We start from the raw sequence: 16,754 nt of genomic DNA on the forward strand, positions 1-16,754 counted from the left end.
ATTTCTAAAAAACATCTGCAATTAGTACTCTCATCATCTATTTATTTTTATTCTGCCAAACTCATATATTTAATGTGTACTCTATTCTCAAGCTGTGTTCCTTTGTTCATGTTATTTTTTTCCTACTTTAAAAGCTTTTATGCATCCACCTTTTTTCAGTTTGAGAAAGGGTTATAAAACAGTATCTACTTTATATACTTAATGGCATCTTTACAATGAAATATTTTCATGTGATTATGAGTTATAATTATAATTTCTCTAAAAATACCATATAGTTGCTTATACTTATATATATAATACACTTTGATAACAGACTCATTCACAAAATAAACTGATCAAAGTTGAGAATCTTATTTTTATGTTACTTACTGATTGACAATTCTACTTTATTCTAAAACTAAATGATGAAAAAAATTGGCAATAGACCTCCAAAAATTTTTAATAACATATCAAATAATCTAATGTATATCATTGAAATAAATATTTATTTTTAAATGCCACTCATAAATAGTTCCCTGTTAATTACAACAGCTGCAAATACACTTTGATTACTTGGGCAATTTCAAAGCATGTCTGTACTGTATTAATACACAGTTATCTGACCAACTTCTTGTACAAAATAGTATAAATACACTATCATTTTCAGCATTTGCAGTCATAACCTTACATTCTTTCTTAATCCTTTATGTAAAAATAGTGTAGCACAGTAAGAATTACTAACATACAAATGGGTGCATTCATATATTTGAGCATCAATATTATTTGAAGTCAATTAAATTAATAATATTTATTTCATAAATACTCTCTTTGCCAGGTCTGATTACTCTCATTCTCAATATTTATTTACTCATCAGTAATCAATAATATAATTTTCTCTTTTACATCATGTGAAACAAGCTACCACATCAGCTTTCTTCCTTAAGTGTCCATATCTTTCCAATCATGGGACTAATTATAACATAAATTTTATTTCTGTAAAGAGGAATATTTGATTTAAAAATGTTCATGTGATTTTTCCTCTTTGAATAAAAAAGACAAATATTTAATTTTATGTAATCATTTTCTCCTGCCTCTACTAATATCTTTTAACTAATGCATCAAACACCCAGTGATTTCCAGGCCTCAGGCAAAAATAGTCACAAACATGGAAAACTCAATCTCCAATTGCCAAATTATCCCTTGAAATTATAAACACAGGATGGGAACTTAACATGAGGCTTTTCAAGACTATAAAGTCATTAAAATATATCAATTTAAAAAGTGCACAGTTGTATAAACAGAATAAATCAATGAAAGAATGGAATGCCACAAAGATGGCCATACAGGAAGAAACCAACACTCATTTTTTTTATATCACCTTTGAGAAGAATGTGTAATTAATAGGTCAAACAATGCATTTTTGAAATATGATATTGCTTCTCTTTATTTAAAACCACATTCCTGAGCATTTCCTTCTAAATTGAAATACAATTTTTTTCTCTTCTTTGAGAGATGTCAAATCTCTTATAAAAAGAGTTATTTTGGCAAAGTTAAAGGGCAAAAGTTTTAAAATGTTGTTTGTATAAAAGTCTGTTTGGATACTTTGAAAGAGAAACTCATAAATGAAGCTTCTCGGAAGCTATTTGGGAGAAAAGAAATAGACCAGGTGTTTTAAATGAAAAAGGTTCCCAGTCAATGATTCTTTCATCTGTATATGCAAGAGGGGAATTGGGATTCAAAAAGTTCATCAGCAACGAAGCCTTACACTGTTCTATTTAGTAGTTATGTCAGTCTGTTACTTGATGTTAAGATTATATAAGACCGTTTCTTCCATTAGGAAGAGTTCCTAAAATGGAAACTGTCGAGTCTGTTAAAACTGAAATCTGACCTACTTCTTTTTTAAAGATTTCCATGAATTTTATGGTATTTCTTTCTTCAGAGGGAGCTTCCCTCCTTTCAAATAAACTATTTTAACTGAAATATGTCAGCATATGCTTTACTTTGTAAGTAAAAATACATAACACACATGCAAATTTCTTGAATTTTTTCCTCCAATAGTGAATTGCTTACAGTACTTTCTGTATATATCAGCTTTAGTATCTACTGCAACTTACTATCACCCTGAATAAAAATCACACTAAGAAGTGATTCGTTTGGAGTACATTAGTAAAACATTTTAAGTCAACTGCTTAAACTTGACAAGTAAGTTTGATGAAACATAAGTGTGAATTTAAAACATACTGTATTTGGAAGAAAAAACTTTCATGTATTTACAAGGCTCTCACATAGCTTTCTATTTTCCTTCAAAAATAAAACATTACCTTTTTGAGAGGGAAGAAGGTTGATGAATTAATTAGAATAAGAAGCCATTAAAAACTTTTAAAAAAGAGAGAAACCTATGTTTTAGGTTTGTTAAAAGAAAATAAATAAGAAACACATTTCAAGTAAATTCATAAGTAACCATACAAGTATCACATTTACAGACTTTTACATCATTCTTTAAATTTGAATACAGATTCTTGTGTTCCTATAATAATTCTGGAGAAATCACTAAATTCACAGAAACTTAATTTCAAATTAAAAGATAATAAGAAAGCATGCAGTCTTAAGGAAAGTATATTCATATACACATGCTCATCATACTTAAGTTACAGCAATATATCAATTCTTACGTATACTCATTTTTAAGAATGCCAACTTCATTTTCCTTAACCAAGGCCTAAAAGCATAAAACCATGGCTTGTATTCACTACTCTTAATTACCATTCAACCATAATTTCCATTGAACCAAATGAGGATGAAGTAGTTATAAATAAGTGAAACAAACAAAAAAAAAAACTTCATAACTTAAAGCATATCCACAGAACTTTACTGTGTATCTCCTAAGATATAGGAAATGGATATGATAAACATGATAATAATGGACTTCAACTTCACCAAAATGATAACATTATTAACTGGACATTTATTATTCTAACTTCAAGGATTTTCAGAGTACACAGGAAATAAATTACTCTGTGCCCACAAAATATACTGCAATATTAGATAAAAGATCACTCACTGTTTCTTCTGTTTTGTCAATACTAAGTAAAACTCCAGGACAAACGTCCTCAAAACAGATAATATTCCCTATGTCCAAACAATGTTCAATTCAAGAATAACTAAGCTGAACAAGGCTTAAAGAATACTTCCCATAGCCTTAAATCCTAGTAAAAAATAGAAGGAGGATAAGAATAAAAAGAGTAATAACCAATACTCTCCAACTACATATCATTAATCCTTGCCTATTACTGTGTGGAGGTCTTTTTTAACAGATTGCTAAAATCAATCACAAAATGTAAAATGGCTCATTCTTGAGAGTGGAGATTACAAGACATAGTATATAATAAAAATCATAATTATGAAAATGCAAAATTATAAACATAAAGTACTAGCATTTTGTGAATAAAGCTAATGCTCTAAGATAAAACAAACAGAAGCAAAGGAGCAGATAAGTAAATTTATAGGCAGCGCTGGAGACTAGAAACTATAAATTAAAATTGATGTAAGACCGCCACATCCTTAGACATGTCACTGATAATTTAAACTTAAGGCTCATAACACATTACAGAAAAAGGAAGGAAGGGAGAACAAATGAGGCCAGCCTTACCAGTCTGCTATAGGACAGTTATAACTGTAACTATAATTTCAATTTTTTTCTTCTTTCTTTTATCATAAATTAATATTCATACTCTTAATTTCTACCTGGTTCATAAGCATGAATCACTTTTTGAAGCACTACCTATTATAAAAGGGTCACCCGTTTTGTGTTGGCAATAAAACACCACTCACTTGAGATGTTAACAAGGAATTTAGGCATTAAAAGTTATACTAGTTATATAAATAAGACTAAATTTCCAGAAGGCTTTAAAAGTGAATGATAAGTATGTGGTCTGGGCTTAGAAAATAGAAATGTAAGGAAAATCAGGTTAAGCCTAATTCAATTGATTTCAACCAAGGGTTTTCTGTATTTTGTTTATATACGGGAAGAAGCAGTAGACATTGTAACATTTTTGCAATACACCCATACCCAAGTTCTTGTTTTGCTTTGTCCAGAACAGTGTGTTATAGAAGGTGCTGAAGATGACAATGGAATAATGACAAGTTGCAATGGAGTCAATGCAAATGTCAATCTAGCTTTTGAGAAGATAATGGGTTTTCTGAATGTTTTCACTGAATAAAAAGCAATTAAAATTTTATTTGGACAGACTCAGACACTTTAAAAACTGTCCACAAGCATTCTCATTCAGACACACATCTTTCATAAACCCTAAGGTTTACTGAATTTATTTATTTATTTATATGTATTTTTGCTAAATTTGAAAGCCCCAATTTTAGAAACATACTTACTCTCTCATCAGAAAATACCTCTTATGGTAACAGAGGAAGATAATTTCCTGTCACTTCTTAGTTAAGAATACAGTGGCCTGTAGGCCACAGTGGTTCTGCCAAGTGAGTAGAGCTAAATCATGCTAGCCCACGTTAATGTATTGGTCAGCCTAGAAGAGTCAGTCCTAACAAAAAAATTAAATTAATCTGAAAATCACAATTCTTAAACATTTACAAGTGTATTACTGACATCTCAACACTTACGGCTATCGTAACATATGTTTCCTAGAGCCCTGCCAGTTTGCAGCAGCACTTCCTGGTCTTTGCTATTTAGCAGCTGTACCAGTGGTGAAATCAATCCAGCATCCACACACGGAATTCGCATAAATTCTGAAAATAAAAGGTATATTTAATTAAAATTCTACAGATTCACAATTTACATTAACATCTCCCTTAGTAAATTAAGTATCTACTATTAAAATGTTTACGGTGACTTACTATTTGAAAAGTACATTTCTATTCAAAAATACCCTGTTATGACCCTACTAAATAGTTCATGAAATAAGTTCACAAAAATGAGGGGGTCATATTTTTCTTTGTTGATAATTTCTGCCATAAACCAAAAGGATTTTTAATTAACTTTCATTACCACTAATTTATCACTATCTTCTTACAATAACTGAATGTGCTTTGGAAGTAGCATGTGATGATGGCAATGTTCTTTCTATGAGCCTGGTAATTAAAATACTACAGTTATAAACTAATCCATCACATGGCCTGATTCTTTACTATATGTTCTCTAAACAGCCAAAATAACAATTTTTTTTTAAAAAAAAGCACCCCACTGGATCATTATAAATCATATTACCTTTCAACTGGTAAGACGTATTAAAATCACATACTCCTTTATTTTCATTCCTATTCTTTATTAAAACCCATTTTTTATGGAGCACTTAATATCAGCTGTTGTACCCACACATTTATAGGTCTAAAGCACCAAATGTTAAGTTTTCTTATACTGCAAACTCATTTTTCCCTTATCTTTATAGTGTATCATTTTCCACTAATTGACTTCCAATGCTACCACTATGGTCATGATTGGAAATAACCACTTTACAGTGCTTCATGAGGGGACACTACAAAATTTAAGACTAATGAAGATATGTAATTGAAAAAAATTTTCCAATAACCAATATCAGAATAGTCATTTTGGACATCAAAACTTAAACCATCAGGATGTTCTGTTCAATAAAGGTAAGCAAACAGAGCTAAATCCTTAATCTATAATTTGTCCTACTGAAAAATAACTATCTTCTCACTCTCACATTCAAGAAGATACATTCCTTTGTTTCTGATTCACCTGTATTCTCATAAGTAATAATCGCCCTCTCCTTTCATTTTCAAATTAGAGCATAACACAGAGGGCTGTGATGTGAACTGTCACCTCTAAAACACCTTCCTATTGGGGGGATAGGGATGTGGCTCAGCAGTACAGTGCTTGCTTAGCCTACATGAGGCTCTGGGTTCAATTCCCAGTACTGCCAAAAACCAAAAAAATCTTCCCCTCCCCCTAAAATAGCTATAAGTCACAGGGTACCATTCCTATTCTTTCTCTTATCACTGAAAACTTTCTGTGATTAAAATTCCAAGATTAAAATTACTTCCTATTTTAAAGCTAACCTTAAGTTAACCTTTTAGTTTATCACATCAGTGATAACAAAGCTTAACAATGGTATCTATCAACTGAGATGTTAAAACACTGCAGTAGTAGAAGGTATCCTACCACTTGTCAGAAAAACAAATTATGCTACACATGCCCATGAATTCAGTGACCATCTACAGGAGATGGCACATCAATCTATTTATCTACCTCTTACATTAACTATTACTTTATAAATCTTTATAGATTTTAAATATTAAATTAACATGTCACCAACTCAAATTAAAGACCAATGTTTATTATCCCTTTCGCCAAGCTATACCTAGGTTCCATCAGTTGGGATCATTTCACTGACAACTCTTAACATAAGAAAGTCAGTAATAATATGATCTACACTCATTTCATAAATGGAACACATTGTTATATATTATTTTGTTTGTTTGTTGCTACTATTCCTCAAGCAATGAAAACATCGAGGTATTAACTATTCTTTGCTCTTATGACTTAAATGCTTATATACCAATTTTTTTTTTCTTTCCAGTGCTGGGTATTGAACCCAGGGCCTTCTGCTTGTGAGGCAAGCACTCTACCAACTGAGCTATCTCCCAGCCTGCTTACATACCAATTTTTCACAACTGATTTCACAATTAAAAGATTCAGGTATTCTCGGAATGCTTGAAGGTAAATAATTAAAGGAAAACTGTGGCATTAAATAAAACTGAACTGTATTTTACTCAGAAACATAAAAAGAACAAGGCTGGTATAGTCCTCAGCTTTTAGTCAATGTAAAGGCAATACTGCTGGCCTCTGGAGAAAGTAAACTCCTCTTAAAAAAACCATTTTTAACTAAGAACAGCAACCTTTCTTAGCTAATTTAAAAACCATGCTTCAGATACATATATTTTCAAACTATATTAGAATATGTTTAAAACATTATATATTATATTGAGAGGCTTCAGAATTGCTGTGATGGCAGTCACTCTTATTCAAACAGGTCCCTACTGTACACATGCCTGTGTTCCCACCAAAGAGTCTGACCCTGATCACAGCAGGCTGGATTCTGACTCAAGGCGAGACTATGTAGGGCTGGTCAATAGTCTAAAAAGATGGTCTACTCTTCAAGACCTGCTAAGCACAGTAATGGTGATGAACTAAAGGAAAATCAAATTCTCACTCTTGGCAATCTGAGCTCCAGAGAACTGAAAAAAACTTCTTGAGAAGGGAGAGGCTGGGGAATACTATAAAGGGAGGCTGAAATAAAAATGCATACAGAGTAATAATGAGTAGAAATCAAAGTCAGCAAAGTCATTAGGTTTTGGAAAGCAGAAATTATTAAGTATTTGTATATATGTATATCTATATAACACAGAATTATTTTTTATTTTTGTATCATGTGTGGATTTCAATACAGAAATACAATTCATAGGTTTTAAGGAATAGGCATCGTACTATCTCAATGACAAAATTTAAAAACAAAGTTGATTCACACCTAAGAAAACAGATTGTCACAGAATTTGAAATAATGTACATAATACTTGGCACAATGAAGGCACATAATAGTAGTGTTAAAATTATTATTAGTTATCTTCAGAGCCTATTTCTGAAAAGGAAGAAGTATTCATATAGTCTTCCTATCTTGCTTATTATTCCACTGCCCCAAATCAGTCAAGTTTTTTATATAAGGTAATGCTTTATTTAAAAAGGTCTAAAAATCTTTTACCATAAAGATGGTCATAGCTATCCTCCCACATTAAAGTTCTGCATGTATTATCTTATTAATCCTTTGAAGTATGAATGTCAGCACAGAGCCAGATTTATTAAATTTTTAGGGCTTCTTTTTGTACAAAAATATTTAAATATATTTTGTTTATTCTGAATCTATGAAGTATATGCTAATTTTAGCATAATTAATATAGTCTGTTGGATCATGTTGTATTTCTGATGATAAGTACTTGTGTTAAAAAAATTCTGATCTATTTTCTCAGTTGGTCACTTGAAAAAAAGCAATATGGTCATTAAGCAATAAACATCCAATGAATATTCTTAATTTTAACTAGTAGAGGTTAGCAATACACCCTTTTCATTAGCCTTTGATTTAAAGTTATGCTAAAAATTCCATTATGTCTTTAGAACACAGAGTATTATTAGAAAAAAACCTCTAGTAGCAGTTGTCATGAAACTGTGACAAAGCATTATGAGCAATGATATTAAGAACATATAGAGCAATATATTGAGCATTTCACAGCAATCCAAAATTTCTGATTATATACCAAATTATTTGTGCCCATTCTTAAGAAAGAGTGTTTTTAAGATAAAAATTGTATCTCTACACTGATTTCTGAAAATCTATGGTATGATTCTAATGAGGTTAAAATTAACTACCTATCTTAAAAAACAAGATACTTGTATTTAAGAAGATTTTGATAGGATTGGGCTAAGACATAAACAATGTCTAGAGAGGTTCCATATTTAAACTAGATTTGATTCTTAGATGTGACATACAAGTAACAACAACAAAATATACAGCCTAATTAAAGCCTAAAGGCATGATGATAACCTTTAAACAAAACCATTCTGTGACTATTTTCCAAGAACATACATAAGAACACACTTTTACAGCCATAAACGATACATAATAGTACATTACAAAGCCACCTGGAAGGATGATTAACCAAATGAAACCAGAATTTTAAAAAAATTTCTTCTCTTTAAAGTATAATATGGAACATATTAAAGTGTGCAACATACTAAAAAAGAGAGGCCTAAAAAAAATATCAAACTTTGACAAACTGAAGCACACTAAAGGTATTACTACATGAGGCTTTCCCTCATGCTTAAAAAACTGCTTTAGGAATGCAGTGTTTTCTCAAACTGACTGAATTAAAATCATACGTAAACATTTCTGCTATCATTCTTCCAAAAAATCTCTCACTGGATATAAATAATCCATAAATAACAAATTAAGTATTATACCAATCTAACTTTGCTGTTGCTGTTTTTCCAAAATATTCTTAAATGGAAACTTAAGAAATAGATGTTTTCCAGGAAAGCAAGTGCAGAAAACAGAACATACATTCCAACTGCACTGTTGATGTCAAGCACCAATGTCAGAAGGACAAGCAAGACTGTGAAAAAGAAAATAGAAAAAAAAAAAGGAAGGCTTTCTGGATATAACACAAATCAACATACATATCAGAAAAGGTAACTCTCCTGTGACAATGAAGATGAAAGACTTAATGACAAGCTTAAGAATTGTGTATGCAAAGTAATAAATAATGCAAATATAGCTAAGACTAGCAGTGCTTTCCCTTAGTTCCTCTCTGAAGGAATGAAATAGCAAATGAGAAATGTATGAATTAAATGACTATAGCTGTAGTCATTTAAAACAATTACATGAAAAAAAAGTCAAAGAAAGGAGAATAGAAAATAAAATCTAATCTCTAAAATTAAAACATAATAAACATACTGACAAGTAAGGTGTAAAACTGAAGATGTTCCCAGCAGAAAAGTTCTTGAGGAAAACCTCACCATTTTTGGCTACTTCTGCTATGATGTTAGCTACTTTGGCTGTGCAGGAAGACTGTGGAGTCAAAAGACTTGCGAACACTTGAAGTATTCCACTTCCTTGCATTTTTTCACTTGTTTCCATATCTGAAAGAAATAATACAAAGAGTTTCAATGAAAATCTTTAATACTAACATTGACAACGTAATCTGCAATAAATTCTTCAAGAATCTTCCTATCCATAATAGAAATTGGTTTTGACATACATTCAAATGTATGTTTATATAAAATTATCTTCTGCTCCATGAACTGATTGATCTTAGGTTTTAATCACAAAAAACACTTTATAATATTTTGTCTATCTACAGTCAGACTATTAAGAGATTCTTTCTGAATATATCATTTACAGAGAACACTTACTTTTAATGTTAGTTTTAAGTCTGTCTACTCAGAACAGGAATGCTTTTTCTATGTCCCTTTTGAATTTTTACAGCTATAATAGAATATTGCTTTATATAAATTCTATTGTTCTCTATAACGATATTGCCACTTAAAATATGACAATTATAGGACTGGAGATAGAGCACTTGCGTGCCATGTGCAAGGCCCTGGGTTTAAACTTCAGCACTGCAACAAGTAAAAAAAAGTTGGAAATAATAATGAGCAAAATCCCTACTTCATTTTACATATAATGAACAAGTGATAGCTGAGATTATATAGTTCCATATGACTACTGTATTTCTCATACAACTCATTCCAACTGCCACTAACAAAGAAAGGAAATAGTAAAATCTATAGCATTCAGAACTCTATTTGGTCATACAGAAATTCAGGAGGTCTCCAACTTCTTTCCTTAAGGAGCCTATACAATCAAACTATTTCATGTATCTGTCTTTGAAAGAGGACCTATTAAAATAAAGGATAACAGGAATGATGATGAAAATAAAAGCTCAAGGAAATAAATTTACTCTTTATAAATAATAAAGAGAACTGGTATGTGTCTAAAGATAAGATGCATTAAAAAATTCAATTTTAAATTTGTTTCTATGCATGGCTCTTCTATATCCTTTAGACCTTGCATATACATACAAATAATGGAAAATACTACAAAATTCTTAAGTAAATGGCAGCTGATGTGATTCAAGAGTATGAAAATAATTTTAATAGGATAATTTGAGAAAAACCCATAAAATATACTTTAATAGTAAGTGCCAACTGTTTGTATAATACAGTGCTTTTCAAATTCTAGGTCCCAACTCATTAGCAAGCTCTGAAATTTTATTGGTGAATGATTACCAGCAATTTCTTAGAGACAGAATTAACACTACCAATAAAAAGTAGGAGAAAAACTACACATTGTAAGGTAAAACAGTGAAATTTTGGGTTATGTATACACACAAGCATAAGTGACTGTACACATATGCATACTTGTAATATATAAAATGTATCTCTAATTATGAGTTCTGATAAAAAATTAAAAGCTGTTATCCCATGCATCCCTTTAGTACCTAAGATTCTGAGTTAAAATAATGTATCACTCCCAGTATATGCTTTTATTATGTATCTTGGACTAATAATTTTTTAAGGAATCACTTGAAAATCTAACACCTAATGTTCATTAATTAATTTTTTTAAAGCGAGAAGCCAAAATGAACTGAACTCAACTTGCCATTTAAAACAAAACAAAACAAAACAAACAACGCTTCCTTTTCTGACCACTGCTACCAGAAGACATATCACCTGCAACACTGGGTCAGGCTGCCCCAGGGGTCTAGCCCCACCATCTGCTGGTACTGGGATGGCAGCAAGAGTCTGGCATAAGGCATGAATCATGATTAGATGTGGAGCAGAGGCATTTGTGTGTGTGGAGGCGAGCTAACTGCAAATCACCCATGCATGCCTCATTTTAACTATATAACTAAAAGAATGGCTAAATATCAGAGCTGAATGTCAGGGGCAAGGGGAAAATAATGCAAACTCTTGCTCTCTGGTAAGACTTTCCACAGATTACAATCAAAGCAATTGGGAGAACAGCTGTGCTAAAACAGGAATCAAAAATTTGGGAATAGTATTACCTGCTAGCAAGTGGATTTCTGTGAAGGGTTAGAATCTAACCATCTGGAATTACCCTTTTTCTTTGTTGTAAAAATATAAAAAACAAAATGCTACTGTTTCATGAAAACACCACGGTTCAATAAATACCAAGTTTTAACCTCATTTTATATGTACTTTCTGCATTGGCAACCTACTACATCTCAAACTGTACCTTTACATGCAAACTCATAGACATTCTCAGATGTTTGTGAGCACCCCTGAAATGAATTAAAAAAATCAGAGGTTGGTGTTTGCAAGTTCCAATAAATACCAACTTATTAAAACAAAACTAAATTTTTTAAAAAGGCACCGTGATCAAGGATTCTTTTAAAGAAAGGTAGACTTTTCATTATCTTTAGCCAGACTACTATTGGCATTTTTAACTATACTCCTTTGATATGACTCACATTTGCTAGAATCGATTCAACATCTTTCTCCTCCTTCATACTTAGGTGCAGTCATATAAAATGTTTGAATATGCCTACAAATTACAGGCAGCTAGAAGCACCCTTTGAATTCTGCAGGACCCAAATACAAAGGGCAATTACTACTCTAAAATAAGATATGTAGAAGCTAATGTAGGAGTCATGCCCAGGGCCCGTGCAGTCCTTGAAAGCTCTATCTCTACACCCCATCTGGCCTCCTAAAGACAAGGAGGCAGCCCAGTTATGACACTTAAAACTGGGCATTCAGGTCAAAGAAACTGGAAAGAAGAGTAAACTAAGAAACCAGGTTACAATGTTGTATGGAGAGAAGTTAAAGCACAATGCTTACAACACCTCAAGGACAATAACTAGATAGGACAAAGAAGGGAGAAGATGGGAATAGCCAGGAACTTGTCATTTAAGATTATGGTTTGAGAAACGGTAAAGTTCCCAACAATGCTAACCAATTAAATACATTAAAATAGTTATCTCAGTTAAATATCAACAGGGAGTTTTCAGGGGTGCTATCATAATAAGCTGAATTTATTAGATTATCATATAGTTTCATGAAGACAAACTAATAAGAGCATCTGATAAGTAAACACCAACTACAAGTTATAAAAATAAAATGCTGTTACTATGACTCCATTTGGTTAAAAAGGTATTTAGATTAAATTGGTAATATAGATTTCACATAATAAAAGATGTTTTAAGTTTTGCTTAGTTATGAGAACAATGGTATTTTGATGTTACATGTTCTAAGGATCCTTATGGAAGACTTTGTGGAGAGGATCTATTTTCGGTGAGAACTCAGGTTTGGAACTGACTAAAAGGACCAGTAATATGACTCAAAGGACCATGGGTATCCTGGCTTCTGAGGAACTGTACATTCCTCAAGGGGAAGATTTAAAAATAGGTATAACAAAGAAATCTGGCCCTATGCCTGGGCAATCTGATCCAAATCCAAGACTTCATTTACTACCAAGTCCCAAATTCTCTCTTATCAAATAGGAAACAAAATATTTGCACTGGGAGATACCATAAATATCTCGCATTTAACATATCCCAAACCTAATTTACTCTTTGCTTTAAATTCATTCTGATTTTTATCTCAGTGAATTGTAGGGAATCTAAGCCAGAAATCATAGATTAATTATAAATTTGTCTTTTAGTAAATGCCTTCCTACCACCCACATTTAATCAGAACACAGGTTCCAAAGATTTCCATCTCACAAGTATCTTTTACATCTATTGTTTCCTTTCTACATTCCTGCCACTTCAAGTTCTTAGTTCTGACCTTATTCAACGCAACAGCCTTAAAAGTCTCCCTATCTCCATTCTGGCTTCCCCTATACCCAATCTGTCATCTATGATGATACAAAATAAACGTCAAGAAATGCAAATTTTGCCACTTCTCTAAATCTTTAAGTGATCCTCCACAACCTTTAAATAAACATTCAAAGGCATTCATATTTTCCAATCCTATCTCTTATCTCTAACCACACTAACTTGAGAGTAACCTAAACTAACCCTTCTATTAATAACAAATAAAATAAAATGCCAGCCCCATCCACCCTACATTTTAGTTAATTCTTACTCAGACTTACACTGCCCTCATTCAAAGGTATCTGATCAAAAGCCATTCACTCTTATGGACCCAGCTTTATCTCTTTGTTTTTAAAAGTCATGTGAGATAGGCATGAACAATCATGTTCTTCATATCATAAAGATGACTATATGATATGATTATATTGGAAAAGATAAGAAACCAGTATTTCTGATTCCTAGTCTGGTGCTCTGTCTACCACAACTGTCATTTGGAATATATATATTGTTCACAACACCTTGACCACACTTGCCAAATCACAAAGTGAAAAATATTCTTACTTAACATATTTTACAGGAATAAGAACTAAAGCAAGATAACTGAATAAGAAAAGGATGTATACTATTTTGGAGTAGTTAAAATGAGGCTGGGTCAAGAAAAGAAAGGTAACAAGTCTACAGAAAGTGAAGTGGGTTTAAAACACGTAAGAGGAATATGCTGACTAAAAGTAAATTCATGGCCCAACAAATGAGAAATTAATGTTTCTAAAAGAAAATGGAAGCGTATGAAATATGTGGGGGTGTATGTGTGAATAAAATGACATTTCTCTCATGATGAGAACCTTTTTCCCCCAGAAAGATCTTAAACACACAAAAGGAACAGAGATGCAAGAAAGAAAAGAATGTATGCAGTCATGAAAAGAAAGAACAGAACAAACCCCATTTATACAATGACTCATCATCAGAAATAGGTCTTACTAAAAGATTAAGTTGTGAGACTCATTTTATAAAATTACAATAAATGATTTCGATAGTCTTACAGCCATTTCAATTCCAGGGATAATGTAAGTTGTGGGAGTAGAAGTTGTGTTTAGAAATCTCACCAGAATAAGCAGGGAGACATGCTAGTTTGACTTTTTCTTTAAAATTACCACTAACTAGGTCATAAAAGCAGTTGCTAAAATTTTAAAAATTGTACTATTAAAAAATAAAAATATTTACTGAGAAAGTAAACACCAGAAGGACTGTGCTAGTGACTGTGGTAAAAGCAGAGTACGTAACTACAATTATTCACCTAGAAGGTGAAAATCATTACTGTAGATTCATTCCCCATCCAAGTGTGGACTTGTGCATTTTAGACCAAGAGAATGAGCGTGTAACAAAACACAGCAAAGGAACATTTTCAGTTAAGGATCCATTCGATTCTACTGTTAAATACCCTGGAGGAATATATCAAGTAAACAAAGCTGAAGAGATTTGGCATCTGCAGGATTTTATGAAGTCCTTCATTTCCTAATGTTTACTGTGAGCCTACAGGATTATATACTGCTTTACAAATAAGTCATTTCCTTAATAAGACATCTAAAAGAATGAGTGATCCAATGGATTCATTTAAAACTAACTATAAGTTATACTAACTACAAGTCAATGTAAAATAAAATTTACTCTGCTTTTCCAGGAAAACAAAAGAAACAAGAGGAGACACAGAAAAATAAAACAACAACAACAACAATAAAAAAGTTGAGTCACTTAAAATTGACATTATAGTAACCTCAGTATAAAGAAAAAAGAGCTGAATGGATCATTATGTCATCTTAAGATGTACCTGAGAAATGTTCAATAGAGGACTACCATTGCTGTCTAGCTATCCAAAAGCACATTATAAAAAACAATTTCTCTCTTTTCAGCCTCTACCATTTGGTAATGTTATACTATTCTCATTACTCATATTCTAACCCTCAAGTTCACTATAGTTTACTTTCAATTTCCTTGCTCCACCTCCAATTTCTGCCACCATCTCAAACTCTGAGATGGTTAATAACTTGGCCTTACTTTCCCTGACTTTTAACATATGACCCAATTCCCATTGCTCTTCAACAATCCATTGCAATATCACACCCAGGGTCTCATGATCATGTAGAACTGCTCTGTTTGAAAGCTTAAATTTGGAAATCAATTTCTGATATCATGTCTTTTATTTCCTTGTTAAATTTTTACACTTATGGAAACCTCTTTCATCTTCTCCTTTTCCATCAGTTCTCTCTACAATTAATTTCATCCATACCTACTCAACAAAGATTTCTACAATTCTAGTATTAACTAAGTTCCCTAAAACCCCACCTTCACCTTACTTCTAAATCTTCTGATACTAAAGGACTCTAGCTATATACTATATACTATGACTCTAGCTCTAGCTATATACTATTTCATAGTCCCCAATTTAAAAATAGTTCTTATATTATTAAATGTGTTAGATTTAATAGTGGATTCGTACCACTACAAATCAGTATTTTATAATCTTATTCAACATTCAGCAATCATTTTATTCTGTAGTCATTTCCTTTCATATTTTGAAACACTTACTATCTCCATCACTGTCAAGCATTATCTTTCTTGGTAATTCAGAGCAAAAATATGTTGTTCCTTTACACCTAGACCAGCCAATGATATTAACTGTCCTTAACCCTTGTCTCAGAAAAACGTGTCCTCTTCTTCACGGCTATCCTCAGGTCCGTCCTTTAAATGATCACCACAGTTTTTAGTGGTTTTTCACTTACTTTTCTATGATTTTAGGATGGCATAAAAGTCCTTTCATAATTTGATCCCTTACACTTTCCAGTTTTCATCTCTTGACCTTTTCCTGCTAGTGACATCAAGCTTTTCAGTTTCTTACTGAAATAAGTTCCTTCCCACCTCAGTAATTTTCCACATGAGGCCTACATCATTGGGATGTTCTTCAAGTCCTCACATTATGTAGCTAAAGTGCACTGTATTTTCAAAATTCAGCATTCCTTCTTCAGGCTTACCCAAATACACATCACACTGCAACTGTCTCCCAGTTGTTAGAATATACTTATAAGTGAGGGACATAGGAGTGGAAGAAATCATCCCAGGAAAGTATGTTTTTACTGAATCCCTATAGAAATGTAAGATGTAGGATGTAAATCATTTTCAGTAAGCTGTCTACTAAGAAAAAGAGAGAGATTAGTACATTATCACAATTCAATGTTATTGATACAGTTGTATAAATATGGAAATGCTCACAAACAAGGTAATATGAGCTGAGCTTTTAAGGACAATAAAGCATATTCTAAGCAAAAAAAGGAGGAAAGATACATTTTACAAAGAAGGAATATGTAAAAGCATTACAGAATTACCAGTTGAAGCTAGAGACCTTA

General features: G+C 32.1%; 1 protein-coding gene across 5 annotated transcripts in view; it reads right to left on the reverse strand.

Annotated features, from left to right (window-relative positions):
- Positions 1 to 16,754, reverse strand: part of Rap1gds1 (Rap1 GTPase-GDP dissociation stimulator 1) — a 124,373-nt gene that overhangs the window by 66,138 nt on the left and 41,481 nt on the right. For 4 of the 5 annotated variants that reach the window (XM_047567049.1, XM_047567051.1, XM_047567047.1 and 1 more), the window contains exons 3-4: positions 9,536 to 9,658; positions 4,612 to 4,737 (exon numbers count right to left, since the gene is read on the reverse strand). In XM_047567049.1, coding sequence (XP_047423005.1) covers positions 4,612 to 4,737; positions 9,536 to 9,658 — 249 coding nt within the window. Of the gene's footprint in view, positions 1 to 4,611; positions 4,738 to 9,477; positions 9,659 to 16,754 lie in introns of those variants that run through there. The other variant, XM_047567052.1, reaches the window with a different exon arrangement.

This window comes from Sciurus carolinensis, chromosome 10 (genome assembly GCF_902686445.1).
Source record: "Sciurus carolinensis chromosome 10, mSciCar1.2, whole genome shotgun sequence".
Taxonomy (NCBI): Eukaryota; Metazoa; Chordata; class Mammalia; order Rodentia; family Sciuridae; genus Sciurus; species Sciurus carolinensis.